Source organism: Eschrichtius robustus, chromosome 5, assembly GCF_028021215.1.
Source record: "Eschrichtius robustus isolate mEscRob2 chromosome 5, mEscRob2.pri, whole genome shotgun sequence".
Classification (NCBI taxonomy): Eukaryota; Metazoa; Chordata; class Mammalia; order Artiodactyla; family Eschrichtiidae; genus Eschrichtius; species Eschrichtius robustus.
In genome coordinates, this window is record NC_090828.1 from 81,971,253 (window position 1) to 81,990,840 (window position 19,588).

Sequence of the window (19,588 nt, forward strand, 5' to 3'; positions counted from 1 at the left end):
CTGAGCCTGCGCTCTAGAGCCCACGAGCCACAACTACTGAAGCCCGCGAGCCACAACTACTGAAGCCTGTGCGCCTAGAGCCTGTGCTCCGCAACAAGAGAAGCCACCACAGTGAGAAGCCCACGCACTGCAACGAAGAGTAGACCCACTCACCACAACTAGAGACAGCCCGCGTGCAGCAACAAAGACCCAACACAGCCAAAGATAAATTAATTAAATCAATAAATCTCAACTCTGCCGAGGACTTGATATGTCACTCTGGCCATCTGGCTCTATATCTTTGAACTTCGGTTTCTCACCTCTAAAATGATGGGCCTAGGCACTTGGGTCCCAGCCTTCAAGGATGATCAGCCTCTTGGTTGATCTGCTCACCTGCAAGTCTGCTAACTGCCCCTTTCTCCTCCACCCCCTTGTCAACCCCGTCCCCAGTCACTGTGGCGGGGACCCTACCAGCCACGTGCATCCTGGACACAGCTCATAGGAGCTGGGGGCAGGGGGGTACCTACTGGAGGCTGGGCCAATGGGCCCCTCCCCAGGGGAATGAGGAAGTGGAAATAAGGGAATGTAGAGCAGGAGCTGCCATGCACCCTCTTTCCCACACACAGAAAAGAGAAAGATGGTCTGGAACAAGGGAAAGAAATTAAGCAAGAGGGTGGGGATTAAAGAAATTAAGAAACATGGGGACTGTAATGGAGATGGAGTTTCTTTCGGGGGTAATGAAAATGTTCTGGAAGTAAATAGTGATCATGGTTGTACAATTTTGAAAATATACTAAAAACCATCAAACTGTACACTTTAAAAAGGTTAAATTTATGGTATGTGAACTATATCGCAATTTTTTTTAAGTTAAAAAAAAATAGGAAAAGCAGAGCCTGGATTTCTTACTTCTCCACAACTCCCCGCCCCCATGCCTGCTGTCAGATTCTGTATCTTATAACAACTTCCTCTATTTGCTTAAACAAGTAGCTTTCAGTCACTTGCAAACAAAGGCGTTCCAATGAATATACCCCTTCTACCAAATGTTATGAATTCACAGCTAGAGTTGAGAGTAGAAATCTCTCTTTCAATTCAAATTTAAGCCAGAACATAGGTTTGAAAAACAAAAACAAAAACAAGGAGGAAAAGAATTCCCTTTCCGAACATTTCTCAGAATGCGCTCCTCAAAATACTAGTCTGTCATCCTCCAAGGAGGGTAAAGTATGTCCACAGTCAAATAAGATAGGAAATGTAATATAGTACATGTCCACTTTGCAGAACTGCATTACACATTAGCATATTTAAACTTGGGGTAAATTTAACATTGTTCAACAAAGCGTTTTCCCAGCTCATTTGACCACATACGCCTTTTCTGTGGTAGCCCACTGAGTAATAATATGAGGGATTGTATTCCATGGAACACACTTTGGGAATTGCTGTCCTCATCCAATCATGGACACATGCCAGTCAGATCTACAGAAATCCACAGGGGGTAAAGGGTAGAATTCAGACAACTACCAAGATGATTCCATCCTAAAAAGGGCTTGTACTTTACCTCAGTATTTCCTCAGTATTAGCCTGAGTCATTAACTAATAAATATGGTTCTGCTGATCACAGGAATGTCATTTAAATTAGATAAAACCTTCTACGTGTACATAAAAGAGAAGAGCAAAGAAACACGATTTGGGGCTCAGTTTCTTCTCTTGGGACTCAATAATAGCACTCACCTTGATGTGGAACTCCAGGTTTTCGTCCATGGAATAGATGTGGTCAAAGATGTCGTGTGCGATCCTTGGGATGATGCCCATGAGTTGAGGGTCGTGTAGCTTCCCCTAGTGAGTGAAAAAGACAAACACAGGGAGCTAAAGAGTGCTGGGTGACATGTGAGAGAGAGAGAAGGGACCGAACCTGGGCTTCTTAAACAGGACTCCGTGGAACAGGGAGCACCACGCAGGACTGCCTGCTCCCTAGGAGATCTACGCGACCTGCCAACAGACCAACAGTTAGCAGGGTAACTCAACCAGGCAGGGGAGAGCATGTCCTGCCGGCCTTGAAGGCCCCCAACATCCCCTCCTGCTGTCACTGCGGGCAGCAGATCAGTGTGTGTGTGGGTAGGAAGGAGGGAAGGAAGGACAAAAAGGGAGAAAGAATGAGGTTACATGTGTGACTGTAACATACTAAATGTGGGCTTTGTTTTGGAAATTTTACAAACTGACCAGAACCTACAAATCCAAGTTAATCTGCCTTAATGAAATCACCTTGAGAGCTGATAGATACAGTTTCATTCACATCATCATTGCTCAAAAATTTCTAAGAAACTTATTCTGGAAATACCTTCAGTAGAACTTTACACACCAATCAAGAAAGTCCATTTTATCGATTTCTTTTTAAAATCTGTAATTCCCAGCCCAAACTGTTCCAAATAATTTTTGACTGTTTCTAATTCATAAATCTGCTTGTAAAATATTCTCTTATTCTTTCCCTGCCTTTTTCCATTTCTATTCATTTTACCTAAGGTGTGGATGGATAGGTGAATGTTTCTGTTATTTGGTCTATCACTAAATCCATTTTCAAGATCCAGAATTTGCCACCTCTGAAGAGTTTCAAAAAGAGACAGCAAAGGACCTGAAAGCAATTCCTAAAGAAGAGCTCTAGAAGTGTTTCAAGCAACAGGCTTAGCAAGGACCTCGGTGCACAACTCCTAGAGAGCCTTCTTCACGCCCACACCAAAGGAACACTTAAAAGTTCTATCACAGGTTAAACAACCCGTCAGCGTACCAACACACGTCTAAAGTGATTGCCAGCAACTGTCTTCCCAGAGGATCACACGTGCCTTTCAGAAGTTCTAAAACTCTAGGACGAAATGGAACTGGAAGCAAAGCCAGTCTGCTCTTTAGTTTTCCAGGGATGCTCAACAGCCTTTACAACTTTGACTCATACATCTTTGTTCAAAATCTGCCCAATACCTGCAAGATCTGCTTTGTTTTCCTCAATCAAGTCCTCTTTTTCTTTCAGAGGTTCACTGCCTGGTGCTTCTCTAACAAGATGACTTCCAAGACAACATTTGAGTTACCAAAAGCAAGAAGTTGCATGAACCCTGGCACTGACTACAGGCCACAAAGCACTTTCCATTATGAGTCCTCCTTCACGCACCTGATTCCCGACCTTCCACTCTGTTCAAAGCAAGAGAAAAGCCGAATTCAGACACATCTGGCCTCTGGCTCTTACTCGGAAAACAGGTACTCTCCTGGAATGCCTCATCTGCTAAGGACCCTAAATCATTTGATGTGTTTCTGTTGTTTTTTTAGTTTAACTGTACACTCCCTAAAGGCAGGGTGGCCAGTGCATATGTATTTCCTCCCACTGCTTATGATACTTGGTATAGTATCTACTGCATAGAATTACTGTAGAATTTAAATTAAATATATCTAATGTGCTTAGCGACAATAAATGTTATTATTCAGCTCATGATACATTCTCTCAAGCAGGTGCTGGGGTTGACTTGACTTGAAGAGTCTGAAAAACATGTTTCCACCCCAAACCATTAATATATATATCTAATGAAAACAAAACCAAATCACTGAGACTTCACTTCTCCTAGACCATCATAAAACATGTAACAAATCAAATATTGGACCCCACCTGCTCTGGACTATGGAATTTGCTGGCAGAAATGGTACCTACAGTGAAAACACAGTCAAATGCGACATCACTGGGCCAATCTGACTCAAGAGGGTCCAAAGAGTGCCCCCCACACTGCCACCCAGAGCTCTTTAATAATTCATCATAATCCTTTAGCTTCTCTTCAGTGGCCCACAGCCAAAGAAGAATGATCAATAATCCAAAAATCATTTATAATTGACTCAAATCTGTTTCCCTAGATGCTTTCCCTTTCAACGGATTTATCTTCCAATTGATTCTGGGTGCATACAAGTATTGACATCCTTTGTTTGCCTTTGGCAGGGTAAGAACCAAGGCAGAACCAGGATGAGTCTGGACACTTCCTGTTTTGTTGCCCTGAAGACCCAACCCGAAAATCACATGAGAAGGAGCACACGTTCATTTGGAGAACACCTAATAATACCCCCATCCCCACAGTGACAGAGTGATGTCCAAGTCTACTGCAGGTTTAGGGGCTAGGATGCTTGCTCTAGCTCATAAACCCAAGAGTGGTGAGGGCCTTTATGCTCAGTAAACTAAGGCTGCCAAAACAATCTGTGTGTGTGTGTGTGTGTGTGTGTGTGTGTGTGTGTAGTGTTAATGTACATGGTGTGTAGTGTGTGTGTGTGTGTGGTGTTAATGTACATGGTGTGTAGTGTGTGTGTGTGTGTGTGGTGTTAATGTACATGGTGTGTAGTGTGTGTGTGTGGTGTTAATGTACATGGTGTGTAGTGTGTGTGTGTGGTGTTCACATACATAGAGTGGGTGTGTGGTACATGTGGATGTGTGGTGTGTGGTGTGGATGTGTGTCATGTGGGTGTGTGTGCAGTGTTGATTTCTGTGTATGGAGTTTGGGTGTGGTGTGGCTGTGTGTTCGTGTAGTGTGTGTATCTGTGGTATGTGTGGTGCGTGCAGTGTGTGGGTGTGAGTGGCATGTGGATGCGTGTGCAGGGCTATCGATGGGTGGTGGGTGTGTGGCGTGGCGGGTGTGGGGTATGTGCGTGGTGAGGATGGATGTGTGTGGTGTGTACGTGAGACAGAGAGGTGTTCTGTGGGAGGCACGCAGTCTTAGCCGGAGGTAACTCCTGGTGGAGACAGTATGTCTCTCACAAAAAGCAAAGTCACTTAAGGGCTTTGTTTCCTTGGCTTGGAATGCACTCTTTGTTCCAGGCCTGGGGAATCTAAAAGAGATCAGCAAAGCTATCTCAGGCCAGGAGACCTCAGGGAAATGAGAGTCCTGGTTGTTCCTTATGGCTGGGGGCTCTGCGTGCCTAGTTAAGAGAAGTTAAAGTTCAAGGTCGTTGTAAACTTGCTGACATCCATGGTGGTGACTGAACTGAGACGATAAGCAACTTCATGGGTTCCTCTTCTGTCTATATAAGATTCAGTAGATTCTAAATAAAGTGCCTTGCAACCATCAGTTGTCTTGGTCCTTCTGACCCCATACTCGCGGTGCTATTCAGTCCCTTGCCCCTCTCCGTCGGGACCTGGAAGACCCTCTGCGGTGGCTGGACCGTCGCAAGTGGCGCCCACACAGGGACCTGACGGGTGAGGAAGTACAGAAAAAGAGGTAAGCGGATCCTTATGCGGAATATAGAAGATAAGTGGCCGCCACGAATATAATAAGTGAAACTGAAAGCGTAAGGCAGATAGAGTCAGAAGTAAAATAAGATGGGACAAAAATGCTCCAAAGAGCGTGAGTTGTTCGCCCAAGTGCTGCTGTCTATGTTAAAGGCATGGGGCACGAAGCTATCTACCTCACAGATTTCTGAGTTCTTACAGCATGTATATGAGGTTTCTCCTTGGTTTCCTGAGGGAGGTTCTATAGATGCCGCTATATGGGAGAAAGTAGGGGAAGATCTTCGCAATCATTATAAGACCAATGGCCCAACTCAAGTTCCGATTATTACCTTTAGTTTATGGAATTTGATCAAGGAATGCTTGGAACCCCCCCATGATTCTGTACCCCGCCTTTCTGAAGGGGAATACATTAAGCCTATGTCTTCTGCTCCGCCGCTTGCGGAGGTTGCAATCAGCCCTCCTTTTTCAGGTGAGGATGTGCCTTTTAATCTTGCTGAGGAAGCTGCACGATATGAAAAGAATAAATATCCTAATGATGATGTTTTATTAGATCTGGTGGAAAAGTCGCTTAAAAAACTGAATGTAAGTCACATGATGCTGTCCCTTTGAGCCCGCTGCAGAGGGCTATTCAAGGGGTAATGCACAGAGGAGAAGATCCTTTGTTTTGCTGCCCGGTTATTGAAAGACCAGATCCTAATAATCCTCAGCAGGGTATTAGGGAACATCAGGCTATCCCTTTTAAAGCTTTGAAAGATCTGAAGGCAGCATGTGCCCAATACGGGGCTACAGCCCCTTTTACAACAGCTATGATTGATACTATAGCCGGGGAGGCTTTACCTCCCTCGGGTTGGAAATCTATTGCACGAGCCTGCTTGAATGGGGGGGATTACCTCATGTGGAAATCAGACTTTTATGAGAGGGCTGCTAAGCAAGCTGAAAAGAACGCTGCTCACAATATCCCTATTGGTTATGACATGTTGGTAGGAGAAGGACAATATACGTCTTTGCAAGATCAGCTCACTTATCCAGCAATAGCCTATCCTCAAATTAATTATTTAGCTCTACAAGCCTGGAGGAAATTGCCTTCTACTCAAAAAACAGAAGATATTTCAAAAATTAGACAGGGGCTCGATGAACCTTATGCAGATTTTGTGGATCGGCTGCTTCAGGCAGTGGGGCGCTTGATAGTGGATGGCCCTACAGGAACTATTATAGTGAGACAATTGGCTTTCGAAAATGCTAATAGTGCTTGCCAGGCGGCTATTAGACCCTGGAAAAAAAAGGAACCTTAGAGGATTATATTCGCCTTTGCTCAGATATTGGACCTGCTTATGTACAAGGAACTGCTATTGCTGCCGCACTTACAAAAGCTGGCATAGTCCAACCTACTAGAAAAAGGGGTCCATGTTTTAAATGTGGCAGACCTGGTCATTTTGCCAAAGACTGTAGGGCTCCCCCCGGTGCCAAGGCTGGCCTAGGGGTGGAGGCGCCTACAGGACCCAGGGCACCTGATTTGTGTCCTCGGCTGGCCTAGGGGTGGAGGCGCCTACAGGACCCAGGGCACCTGATTTGTGTCCTCGATGTCAGAGAGGAAAACACTGGGCTAAGGAATGTCGATCTCAGACCCATAGAGATGGAACTCCTCTGTTGGGAAACTTCTTGCGGGGCCCTCTCCGGCCCCGCCAAACAATAGGGGCAATGATCATCTGCCCGCCACAGAGTGTCCCCAAGAGTCTAGGAAACCTGTCTATTTGTCCTCCTCAGACTATACCCAAGAGTTTTATGAAGCAAAATCTCGGCCCGGTATCTCCTCCCTGTTCCGAGCCACGCCCGATAGCGCAGGACTGGACCTCAGTGCCTCCTCCAGATATGTATTAACACCTGGAATGGAGCCTCAAGCTTTATCTACAGGAGTTTTTGGGCCTTTACCTCCAGGGACAGCTGGCCCTATTTTAGGCCGGAGTAGTGTTTCTATGAAAGGATTAACTATCCTGCCAGGAATTGTAGATGCTGATTATGAGGGAGAAATTAAAATTATGGCTTACACATTGAAAAGAAATTATTACTGTTAACTCAGGTGATAAGATTGCTCAACTTATTCCATTTCCATATGTGCCTGAGGGAAACATATTACAACATCAGAAGAGGGGAACTAAAGCTTTTGGCTCCTCTAAGGCAACTTATTGGGTTCAAAAAATAGAAAGGCAACGCCTACAGATGCAATTGATGATTAATGGTAAACGGTTTTTGGGGCTCTTAGATACTGGAGCTGACGTGTCAGTTATGACCCAAACTCATTGGCCAAAACAATGGCCTGTTCATTCATCCATTTCGGAGCTACAAGGAATAGGACAAACAACTGCTCCTCTGCAAAGTGCTCAATTATTAAAATGGCAGGATTCAGAAGGGCATATGGGTTATTTTCAACCTTACATTGTTCCTGGATTGCCCATTAACTTATGGGGCCATGATATACTTAAAGATATGGGAATGTTATTGTATAGCCCTAACCCTACTGTGACTAATATGTTATTGAACCAAGGTTTTTTTCCTAATGGAGGCTTAGACATTAACCAACAGGGAATTGTTGAACCTGTTGTTCCAAGGACTTTCACTGATAGACAGGGACTGGGTTTTTCTTAGGGGCCTTGGAGTCTCCTCCACTCACTGCTGATTCCATAACACGGTTGAGTGATTCACCTGTGTGGGTGGACCAAGGGCCCCTGACTCAGGAGAAGTTATTAGCTGCTCGTCAATTGGTCAATGAGCAATTATCATTAGGACATTTAGAACCTTCTATTAGTCCTTGGAACACTCCAATATTCGTTATACAAAAAATGTCAGGAAAATATAGACTATTATAAGATTTAAGGGCTGTCAATCAAACTATGTTAATTATGGGAGCATTAACAACCAGGTCTTCCTTCTCCTTCGGCCACTCCTTATACTTTTCATATTATTGTTATAGATTTAAAGGATTGTTTTTTTACTATTCCCTTACATCCTGAAGATAAAAAGCGTTTTGCATTTAGTGTGCCTGCTGTTAACTTTCGAGAGCCTATGCAACGATATCAGTGGAGGGTGTTGCCTCAAGGTATGGCTAATAGTCCTACTTTATGTCAGAAATATGTTGCTCAGGCATTGCAACCTGTCTGTCTTCAGTTTCCTTCTTTATATTTAATTCATTACATGGATGATATATTATTAGCTCATTCTAATGTCACTATGTTACAGCATGCTTTTGAACAACTACAAAAATCACTTCAAACTTTTGGCCTAGTAATAGCAGATGATAAGATTCAAAAAACATCCCCTTTTGCTTATCTGGGAAAATTTATCAATGCCACACAAATTATTCCACAGAAAATTGAGATACGTACTGACCAGTTACATACATTAAATGATGTTCAAAAACTCTTAGGAGACATTAATTGGCTGAGACCTTCTTTAAAATTAACTACTGCCCAATTACAACCTTTGTTTGATATTTTAAAAGGCGATTCTAACCCTTTATCTCCACGTACACTGACTTCTCCGGGAGCCAAGGCCTTACAATTGGTCAATGCTGCTATACAGCAAGCGCAATTAACCCGTATACATTTAGATTTGCCTGTAAAATTAATCATTTGTCCTACTCCACATGTCCCTATGGGAGTTTTGTGGCAACCTGTGGGGATTCTTGAATGGCTTCATACGAAAGTAACTCCTTCTAAAGTTATTACTCCTTATTATGAATTAATTGCTTCTTTAGTGCAGATGGGAAGAACTCGATGCATGCAGCTTTTTGGCTATGACCCTACACACATAATTTTGCCTTATAATTCAGAACATTTCACTTGGTTATTGCAGCACAGCAATGTATGGGGATTAGCCTTTTGTGGGTATTCTGGCCCTATAGATAACCATTATCCTGCTGATAAATTAATACAGTTTAGTCTCACTACTCCTTACATTTTTCCCACAATCATTAAACGTTTCCCTCTACCAAACGCCTTTACTGTTTTAACAGATGGATCATCTAACGGCATTACAGCTATAATCACAGATACTGGCATCCAAATTAAAGAACGTACTAACCTACGCTCTGCTCAGCGAGTTGAATTACATGCCATTATTACTGTTAACTTTCAAAATTTTCCACGGTGTCTTTTAATCTATATTCTGATAGTCGTTACTTAGTTGAGGTCCTAGTAGCTTTGGAAACTGCCACACTTGGCCATACTAATGATGATCAATTATTTCATACCTTTATGACTTTACAGCATTTAATTCGTACACATCAAGGTCCCGTCGCAGTGCTTCATATCAGAGCACATTCTTCCCTGCCTGGACCATTGACTTTTGGTAACACTTTGGCAGATTCTCTCACTAAATCTTTAGCAGGTGTTGTGACCCAGCCTGCTGCTGTGCAACACGCTCAAAATTCTCATTCTTTACATCATCAATCTTCAGCCATGTTACAAAAACAATTTACCGTTTCTCGAGAGGCCGCTAGACAAATTGTTAAACAATGTTCCCCATGTGCTCCACATCTCCCAGTTCCTCATCTTGGGAGTCAATCCTCGTGGTCTTCGCCCTGCTCGTATATGGCAAATGGATGTTACTCATGTTTCTTCCTTTGGAAAGCTTCAGTTTGTTCATGTAACTATTGACACTTATTCTGGCTTCCTTTGTGCTACTGCCCAGACTGGAGAAGCCACAAAGCATGTTATTACCCACTTATTTCATTGTTTTGCCTTCATGGGAATTCCCCAAATACTTAAAACGGATAATGCCCCTGGCTATACTAGTACTTCTTTTGCTTCTTTCTGTGCTGCTTTTAGCATTACTCACCTTACTGGTATTCCTTACAATCCTCAAGGACAAGGCATTGTTGAACGTGCGAATCAAGCTCTAAAGCTCACTCTTTCTACAATACAAAAGGGGGAATATGCTAAGACACCCCATGCCTTATTGAATCATGCCTTGTTTATTTTAAATTTTTTGACAGTTGATCGAGCAGGTAACACACCTTTTGAACGTCTGATGGCCACTTTCACAGCTCAAGGAGCTTCGGCACAGGTGCTGTGGAAGGACCCTCTGACAAATATATGGAATGGACCTGATCCAGTTTTAATCTGGGGTCGAGGTCATGTTTGTGTTTTTCCTAGAAGTGCTGATTCCCCTCTGTGGCTTCCTGAAAGTCTCGTTAGACAGATAGATGGCAAGACCCCGCAGCTGATTCGGAGGATGCGGCGCCTCTCGCTGAACGTGAAGACTACTCCAGGGATGGATCCCAAGAGAAGAGGTCGGAAAAGGAGGCATCTGGCACGAAGGACTCGGCAAAGTGATCCTCCAACTTGGGGTCAATTGAAGAAGTTGGTGGCTCAAGTTCAGGAATTAGTGACTGCTCAAAGGACTTCTTTTACCACTATGACAATGTTTTTGGCTATGTTGGCTGCTTTATCTGCCACTGCAGCCACGGCCGGGATTGCTCTATCCAAAAGCGTGAATGAAGCCCATTTTGTCAACCAGTTATCTAAAAGTACCAGTGTGGCTTTGGCTCTTCAAAGTCATATGGATTCCCAATTAAAAACTGAACTTGATGAATTAAAAGATGTGGTCTTAAGTCTGGCAGATCAAATTAATGCTCTAAAGATTAGAATGAAATTGAATTGTCATGCTAAATATTCTTGGATCTGTGTAACGGCGCATAAGTACAATGAATCTGACTGGGATTGGGAAAGAATCAAAATGCATATTCTTAGTGTATGGTCTGACAGCAAAATTAGTTTAGATATACGTAAATTAAATGCAGAAATTCAAGCTATACAAGAATCGCACCTAGATGAAAGTGATCCAACAGAAATTATAAAAAGGGTTGGTTAGTCAACTACATTGGCTCAATCCCCAAAACTGGATTCAGGGTGGCTTATCTCTAGCCATTATGTGTTTTCTTATGTTGGCAATTATCCCATGCTTTGTAAAATTTGTTCTGCACCGATATGTTCGTCTCAGTACTGAGCTCCATGGTTTGCGTTTACAACAACATGCTTTAAAAAAGAAAAAAGGGGGACCTGTGGGAGGCATGCAGTCTTAGCCGGAGGTAACTCCTGGTGGAGACAGTATGTCTCTCACAAAAAGCAGAGTCACTTAAGGGCTTTGTTTCCTTGACTTGGAATGCACTCTTTGTTCCAGGCCTGGGGAATGTAAAAGAGATCAGCAAAGCTATCTCAGGCCAGGAGACCTCAGGGAACTGAGAGTCTTGGTTGTTCCTTATGGCTGGGGGCTGTGCGTGCCTAGTTAAGAGAAGTTAATGTTCAAGGTCGTTGTAAACTTGCTGACGTCCATGGTGGTGACTGAACTGAGACGATAAGCAACTTCATGGTTTCCTCTTCTGTCTATATAAGATTCAGTAGATTCTAAATAAAGTGCCTTGCAACCATCAGTTGTCTTGGTCCTTCTGACCCCATACTCGCGGTGCTATTCAGTCCCTTGCCCCTCTCCGTCGGTACCTGGAAGACCCTCTGCGGTGGCTGGACCGTCGCAGTGTTCCATAAAGGTCTTCACTGCATCTATGTTGACTGCTTTGCAAATGAAATGCACATGTACACATACAATAAACAGTCACCTCAGGCAGTAAAAGGTGGTCAGGAGGCAAAGAGCTATAGAAACTCAGAGAACAGAAAAGTCCCTTCCAGCTGGGATGATATGGATGGCTTCCTTGAGAGACACCAAATCCTGAGGGATGAGTAAGATTAAGGATGGACAAAGAGGATGTGGGCAGAGGAGAGGAGATGGGAGTAACAGAACAAAGGTCGGAACTGAGAGAACAACGACAATTTCAGTGGGCTGGAGGATCAGGGATGGACTCGAGTGGAATGTCCCGCTCCGTCATCTCGTTTCTCCCAGAAAGCAAAAAGAAGAGACATTTTAATGCTTGCATCTGTATAATCCTCTTCAAAAACTTTTCCCAATTCTGAAGGTGGCCTTCTCGGAGCACATGTGAAAGCAGAAACCAGACCCAGGCCACTGGCCACGGAACAAGACTCCCTTTGTTCCAGCCCCCGTGGCCTCCTCAGCCTCCCAAGCAGGACAGAGTTTCCTGAAACACTTAAGATGGGAGAGCAGGGGGCCTGTCAGCGCAAGAGCCCCAATGCACTCAGACAGGCTCATTAAAAATCACTTGGCAACTCCTCGCAGCAGGGCAGCCTGCACCCTTCCAGGGCCTCCAGGTGTCCCTTTGGGCAGAAGGAAAAACACTGCGTGTCTCCATCCATCTAAATCCGTGTGCAGAAGAGGGCCACAAAGTGAGGCACGGGGCCGAGAGAGAAGCCCTTCCCAGCCTCCCGCGCTGAACAAAGGCCCAGCCCTCTCTTCCCCAGGCAGCCGGCACTCAGGGACCTCGCTTCCAACCCTCCCCTGAGCGCTGCCCGCCAGAGCCCAGCCAGGGCCCAGTGCACCAAGGGTCCTATGGAGCTTAGCACCAACACTGCCAAGTATTTCCTCTTTGCACTAAAAATCCGCCTGAAACGCGCCATTTTCAGAAGCTAATCTTTCCAATTTTATGTCGGCTTATCTGTTTGTTCCCCTCAGTAGAAGGTAATGGAATCACCATTGGATGTCAGACCCAAAACGGAGGGGATTAAAATGGAAAACAGCTTTTAAATGTGACAGCTCTGTCCATTCAGGGAGTTAACAGCCCCTTGCAAAAGCCTTTAAAGGATCACAATGTGTAATGCCGAATACATAAAATCCTCCTTTCAGATGGTGAGAGCCCTGCGGGGGTTTCTTTAAATTTAATTGCATTCCAGGATCTTGGGTTTCCCTGGTCTCCTACAGTCTCTGGATTTCAGCTTGGGGTTCCTCCTTTCCTCTGTTTTCCTCTAAAATATCCCCTACCTTTTCTCCAACCTAAAATCACCCAACAGAAAGAGCCAGATGAAGTGTGTGTAGGGGGTGAGAAGGTGCTTGGAAAGGACCCACAGCCACCCCAGTCCTTCCTCCTGTGGGCCTAAGCATGTGATCCTCCAAAGTCACAATAAAGAAAAGCAGCTCATTACTAGCAACCTTTTAAAACTGACAAGGATGGAAAGGAGACAGAATTTAGGCAACTGTTAGAGTGGCCCGCACAGAATCCCATTCCCTTTAGGCCCCGTGATTCCCTCTGGAGCCACAGCACTGCGCCAGGAGTTGCGCGGCTGACACCGTGAGTCACAGAGGGCTGGCGATGCCCTCATTTAATAAGACGTCTCCAGTTTTAGTGTGAAAGAGCTGGCGTACCTCTTTGCCATCTCCTCACACCCACCTATCCTTGCCATACACACAAAACACAAACTAAGGTTTTACTCTGGGGACAGGTCTCTCCTTTGATAGTTTACAATTTAAATTTCTGACATTTAGCAAACACCCTGTATTTCCCAAAGACGAATTAATCCCAAAGCTTAAAAGGTCACTCGTAGAGGCATTTTTGTAAGATGTGGGGGGATTTTAAATATTGCATTTTTTGTACTGTATATCGTTTGGTAATTTTCCAAAGAACTAAGGAATGATTCCCTCATGAGAAGCCATCTCTTTATCTCTCTCTCTCTCTCTCTCTCTCTCTCTCTCTCATGCCTTATGAACCATGAAGAAGGTTCTGTCCATGGTTACTGGAGTGGGTGGAACTTAGGAAATGTATATCACTGCGGCTTTTCTAGCGCCTAGAAGGTTAAGGGTCAGGGGCTCAGGAGGAGAGGCAGGCGAGGGGCCAGAGCCGGAGAGTGGGGACGGCCGTGCCTGTACCACCATTTCCAAGGAGTACTGCAGTAGGACGTGAGATGCAGAGAAGAGAGACGGAAAGGCTCAGGTGTCAGGAAACAGTCCTGCTCCGTCTAGAAAAGGTGGCAAATAAACCTCGTGCTTCCTTTAATCCGTACAATCTCTGAACCACTCTGTCTCCAGCAAAATGGGGGGGAAGCGAGTCAACACAACAGGAATGAGATCCCCAGAGTCACACCCCACACTTGAAATCGGTGTGAGCAGAACATCAGAGCCCTGGGGATTTCAGCCTCGAGCCTTTGAAATCTCTTCTTCAATAGCAATGATTCATAAGCTAAACCGATTCTGCAGCAGCCGTCTCAGTGACATTCCCAAGAGGGGACAGTAAATGAAAAACATAAGCTTGAAGGATTAAGGATTCATCTTACCCCGCTGCTTGTAAGCTGAATTCCCCAGACTTCCTCTGTGTAGCTTCTTATAATAACTGCTCTTTCACCTCTCCTCACCTGTCAGGTGGGCCCAGCCTTCAGAAGAATTATCCAGCCCCAAAGGCCATATAGGAGTCCGATCCACGGCAAAGAGCAGGAAAAGAAGAGGTAAAGGGGACCAATTTTGTCTGCAGGCGTGCCTTGTCTGGAAGACAGCCTGGAGCCACAGAGCTCCAGGGCTAACAATCAGAGCTGGTGTCACACCCTCAAGTGCACAGAGAGGCCAGGTGTGTAAGTCTCCTCCAGGGAAGGATACTGAACACTTGCTCACAATGTGCGTGGAGGGGACTAGGGTACACTGGAGGGCCCAGCCCCACAAACGTGCGTCAGCCAGGGCCACCATGAGGCTATCATTTTCACAGATATTTTATCGAAGGCTTCCTAGGTGACCACCACGGTCCCACACAATAGCAATGTGAGTAAAAAGGTGAACAAGACAACGAAGAACACTGCTCCAGTGAAGCTGACACTTTATATTACGGTGACATTTCACCCAGAGTTGCTAGATCTTCAGCATTTTCAACCAAAGTTGGACACTTAGAATTGTTTGAAACCATCCCATTTTAAACACTGCCTGCAATTAAAAACAAACAAACAAACAAACAAAAAACCAAAAAACACTGTGCAGGTCAAACAAAAATATGTCTGTGGGCTGCATTTGGTCCACAAGCCAACTTCTCTCAACCTCTGTCCTACCATTTTTTATTTATTCAGAAGAGACTCGCCTCCCCAGAGGCCCTTCTTAGACTAAATGATTTTCACAACAGACTTTCTCAGTAAGATTGGGGCGGCAGTCCACAGGGATACTCGCACCACTGTTTAGCTTATCGATGATTATTTTAAATAGAATTTATTGTTCCTATTTTGACAGAGCTATCAACAAAGGATTTTTTAAAATACTGAACTCCTGAGATTTTATTACTCAACAATATCTTTAAAACTCCTCAAAGACACAAAAAAATGTGACACAGACATAACCACCCCTTAACCATCCACTGCCCAGTCAAAAAGCCGCATGCACCTCGCAGTTTGCTGGAAGCACCACTTCTGTTCAGTCATCTCAGAGACGACATAACAGCACGCGGCAACCTTACCTCCATGGTGTGCGTTTTTCCTGATGATGTCTGCCCATACGCAAAAATTGTCCCATTATAACCCTCAAGGACATCTGCGAGCAAGAAAAAAAATTAAAATTAACCCATTACTTTGATTGCATGCTAGTGCTGGTTGCCTGTTTTAAAACTACATTTTCCAAATGGCCCATCTCATTTTTCACACAAATGATGTATTTCAACTCCATTTGCACTTAAGTAGAATTGTGAGATAAAAGCAGGAATGAGGGCCTCCTCTGCTCCACAAAATAAAAAGAAATGGACTCACATGGCTACAGAATATATTAATGAAGAAGGAGGCAGACACACTTTCTCCTGGTAACGTCAAAATCGAAACAGGTATCGAGCAGTATATTTTCTTTTTAGTAGAGAAGTATTTGAGTTTTCTTCTCCACGTTGATCTCTTGAGATCAGTTGAGGTGGGAAAAAAAAAAAAACCAAAACATTATCGTGCCCTGAGTCTCTGGAGTGAGGTGTAGAATAGGATTTCTCTCCTGAAGATCTGATTTGGGTCGGTTTAAACCCTGGCCCCGGCGGACTCCTTGGGGAGGTTTCTTGAGAAGGCCGCGCTAAGCCCCTTCAGAGCAGAGCTACTCCACAGCTGGGGGGGACAGGGTCCCACTCTGTAGACTGAGACACATGGTGACAATCCAATCAGCCCGGAAACCAACCGGGCCCTGACTCGAACTTAGGGCCTCTGTTTTTTCAGTGACTGTGCTAGCAAGATGACCCTGGCCCAAGAGCATCGGGAATTTCTTTTAGTTACACAAGAAGCAGACCATGCCACACGCTGCAGGCTGCTTCCCTCTCTCTCACCCAGGGGACGAGGGGAGGCGTGCGGACAGATGCACTGACGCTGCTATGAGCTGACGATTATCTGTGGGAAATCTTCCAAAGCAGCGAAGGTGATTAAAATATATTTAGTGCTCATTTCCCTCGATCCTACTTCATCCACATAAACATCACTGAAAGCGGAATGATGCATAATTAATATTCCCTGACCCACCATCTCTATATAAAGGGAGGAAGTCCTCATTCCTAAAAGCACGGAGGGGTGGGGAGGGGAGCCCCATAAGGGGGTGTCCTCTCCAAGGCCATTTACAAAAAAATCAAGCCAGGCAATCAGCTCCATCGATTTCAGGCCCTGATTAGGTTGGTTTGTTTGCTTTTTTGGTCTCTCTCAATTTTATGATGCTGGTTAGTTTCTGTTGTTTTGTTGGGTCTTTTAAAAAAAAATTTTACTGGTCTGAGCTTTTGGAGTGTGAACTGGGGTCAGGAAAGAAAGCAGGCGTTTTCCTCGGGTAGCTAAAAAAAAGAAAAATTAAGTGGCAGGATTTTTTTTTTTTTTTTTTTTTAAACTCCTGGCAGCCCTCAAGAGTTTGTGTCAAGCTATATTGAGAGAGAGAAAATGTTCGCACGTATCCAACTTCTGGTAATGGTCTCCCTGGTAACAGGGAAAGCAAAAACTTGAAGACTACAGTGTAAGGGTTGGAGGTTCAAGCTTCAGTTTTCTCAAAAATGCCAACTTGCCCAGAGAAAAGATTTCTACAGTCTGAAAATGGTGGCCGGAGTGGAGAGCTTCTACACAACCACAAATGTGACAGGCTTTCAGGGACCCAAAGAAAGTGGTCTCCACCATTGGTTGTGGTTTTAAAATTCTACATATTCATGGCACAAACAACTCCAGACAGTGAGAATGCCAGCCACAATCCCAGCGCTAAAGCTCCTGTTTATTAGAGACTAAACCTCTCCCCCCACACTGAAAGGGCTTTCTTTCTTATCTTAAGTCCCTGTGGAGGAAGCAGCCTGGGACCAACCCCTGACCTCAGGTGTTGGGACGGGAAGACGGAAGCCAAGGCCACGGGTCCCCCTGCTCCTCATCACAGCCGCTGGCCGCCCTACTCATTCACCTGCACACAGCAGTGGCCCTGAACAACTGCCCCACGCTGAAGAAACCTCAGCTCAGAACCCAGCTCCGCAGACGGGAGAAAACCCAGCACTTGCTTCTTCCTCCGCCAGGAAGCAATGAGACCAAGGCACCTGAATTCTGCCCCGTAGACAACCCCCAGGCTCAGTCCACCCCTCTAAACCCACTCTCACTAAGAGAATGCACAATCCTCCTAACTCCCAGTGAGTCACTGCTCACCAAACTCCCTCAGGTTAAGGACTGGGACACATATATGCAAACAAGAGCCCACGGAGAGCATCGCTTTCTTGCAGTCGGGAGCTGAGAGGCACACGAGACTCTCACCCTGATTCTTTGCTGCTATTTCAACACTGCGGGCAATTTCTTAGTTTTTTGTTTTTGTTTTTGTTTTTTTTTAAGAAAAAGAGAACATATAAGAGAAGCCCATTCGGACAAACTTTTTTTTTTTAAACATCATTTTTTTTAAAACATCTTTATTGGAGTATAATTGCCTTTTTTTTTTTTAACATTTTTATTGGAGCATAATTGCTTTACAATGTTGTGTTAGTTTCTGCTGTATAACAAAGTGAATCAGCTATACGTATACATATATCCCCATATCCCCTCCCTCTTATGTCTCCCTCCCACCCTCCTTATCCCGCCCCCTAGGTGGTCACAAAGCACCCAGCTGATCTCCCTGTGCTATGCAGCTGCTTCCCACTAGCTATCTATTTTACATTTGGTAGTGTATATATGTCCATGCCACTCTCTCACTTCGTCCCAGCTTACCCTTCCCCCTCCCCCGTGTGGCCTTTAAAGTGTTCAGAATCATGTTACAATTAATTTGTTGTTGGAGAACCTACCTCTGGTGCTCAAGGTTGAACAGGGCTAAGGCCGCCCTCTATCAACTGGATTCCGAATCAGAAGGTAATTTAAAAAGAAAACAGAAAACTCTTCAAACCCGGTGTTCTCTACTTTCTTCCAAACTCCAGGGCTGGAGGAGTTTGTTTGTTGTTGAGTCTGTATTTGCTTATGAGAGGAGAGGAGAGGCCGGGAGGGGGGCGCAGCACAAAAGTGCATCTGGGGCTGGACCACTGAGATGCGGGGAGATGGACACCCGCCAAGCACAGAGAGATGAGGGGACAGGCCTGTGCTCGGTGCCACTGAGCCACACAACCAACCCGCCCGCCTCTCGCAGAAACAGCCCACAGAAAGGCACTTTCATCACGCTGAGTGACAGGTCCTGGGGCCGAGGAGAGCATTTGTTTCAGAGTCTCCGCCATAACAGAATGACTGTTTCTATACACCAGCCACAGAGCCAGGAAACAGCCCAGCTGGACAGAACCTTTCTTTGTGACGGGGTCTGGCGTGATGTGACCTCAGCTCACACCACACAGCCAGCGGCGCCCCACGAACACAGCACACGACCATCCAGCGGCCAAGCAAACCCAAAAGAGAGAGTCCACAGCGGGTGGGAAGAGGCCTGGGAGGGAGGAGTGGAACGGGGTCCTTGAAAATACTTTCTGCTTCCCGGTGCAGCCTTCAGAGCCAAGTTTTCCACCCTAGGTTTTATTAGTTCTGAGTCCAGGTCGTGTTGAAGCAGAAGAGTTAGTTCCATTATCAGGTAAGAATTTGGGGAAGACATAATCATACCTACACACCAGGGTGCCTGAGGAGGCTGCTGTGGCCTCCTATCGACTCTCCAGGTGAAACAGTGGCCTGGTCGTGGCACCAGAGCCCCTGGCAATAGTGGCTGCAACTCATCCCTGGCTTGGAATCCTAAGGCTCTTGCCAGCCGACCACACTACTCAGGCAGGCGGTGCCCAGAGAACGCAGAGACCGTTCTGCCGAATGCCAGAGGCCAACCAGGATACTGGCCCCGCCAGTCCGAGGGCAGCCACTGTGCCCAGGTGAGGGCATGCAGCGAAGCGCGTCTCATTATCGGCAGACAGCCAGGGCCACCCTTCGGCTCTGGAACCCAGTCTCCGTTCTCTCCCCTCTCCCCTTCCCCAACGCCATTCCTACCCCTGTCTTTTTGCAATGTGGTCCATATGGCCTGATGGAAAAGGAACAACTCATAAAATAATTATCAAATGCTCATTATGGGCCCACCAGAAAAGTGGGG

At 45.4% G+C, this 19,588-nt stretch overlaps 1 protein-coding gene across 1 annotated transcript in view; it reads right to left on the bottom strand.

Annotated features, from left to right (window-relative positions):
* Window positions 1–19,588, bottom strand: part of KIF5C (kinesin family member 5C) — a 170,467-nt gene that overhangs the window by 92,301 nt on the left and 58,578 nt on the right. Inside the window, exons 3-4 of the mRNA XM_068545144.1 lie at window positions 15,540–15,613; window positions 1,705–1,809 (exon numbers count right to left, since the gene is read on the bottom strand). Coding sequence (XP_068401245.1) covers window positions 1,705–1,809; window positions 15,540–15,613 — 179 coding nt within the window. The remainder of the gene's footprint in view (window positions 1–1,704; window positions 1,810–15,539; window positions 15,614–19,588) is intronic.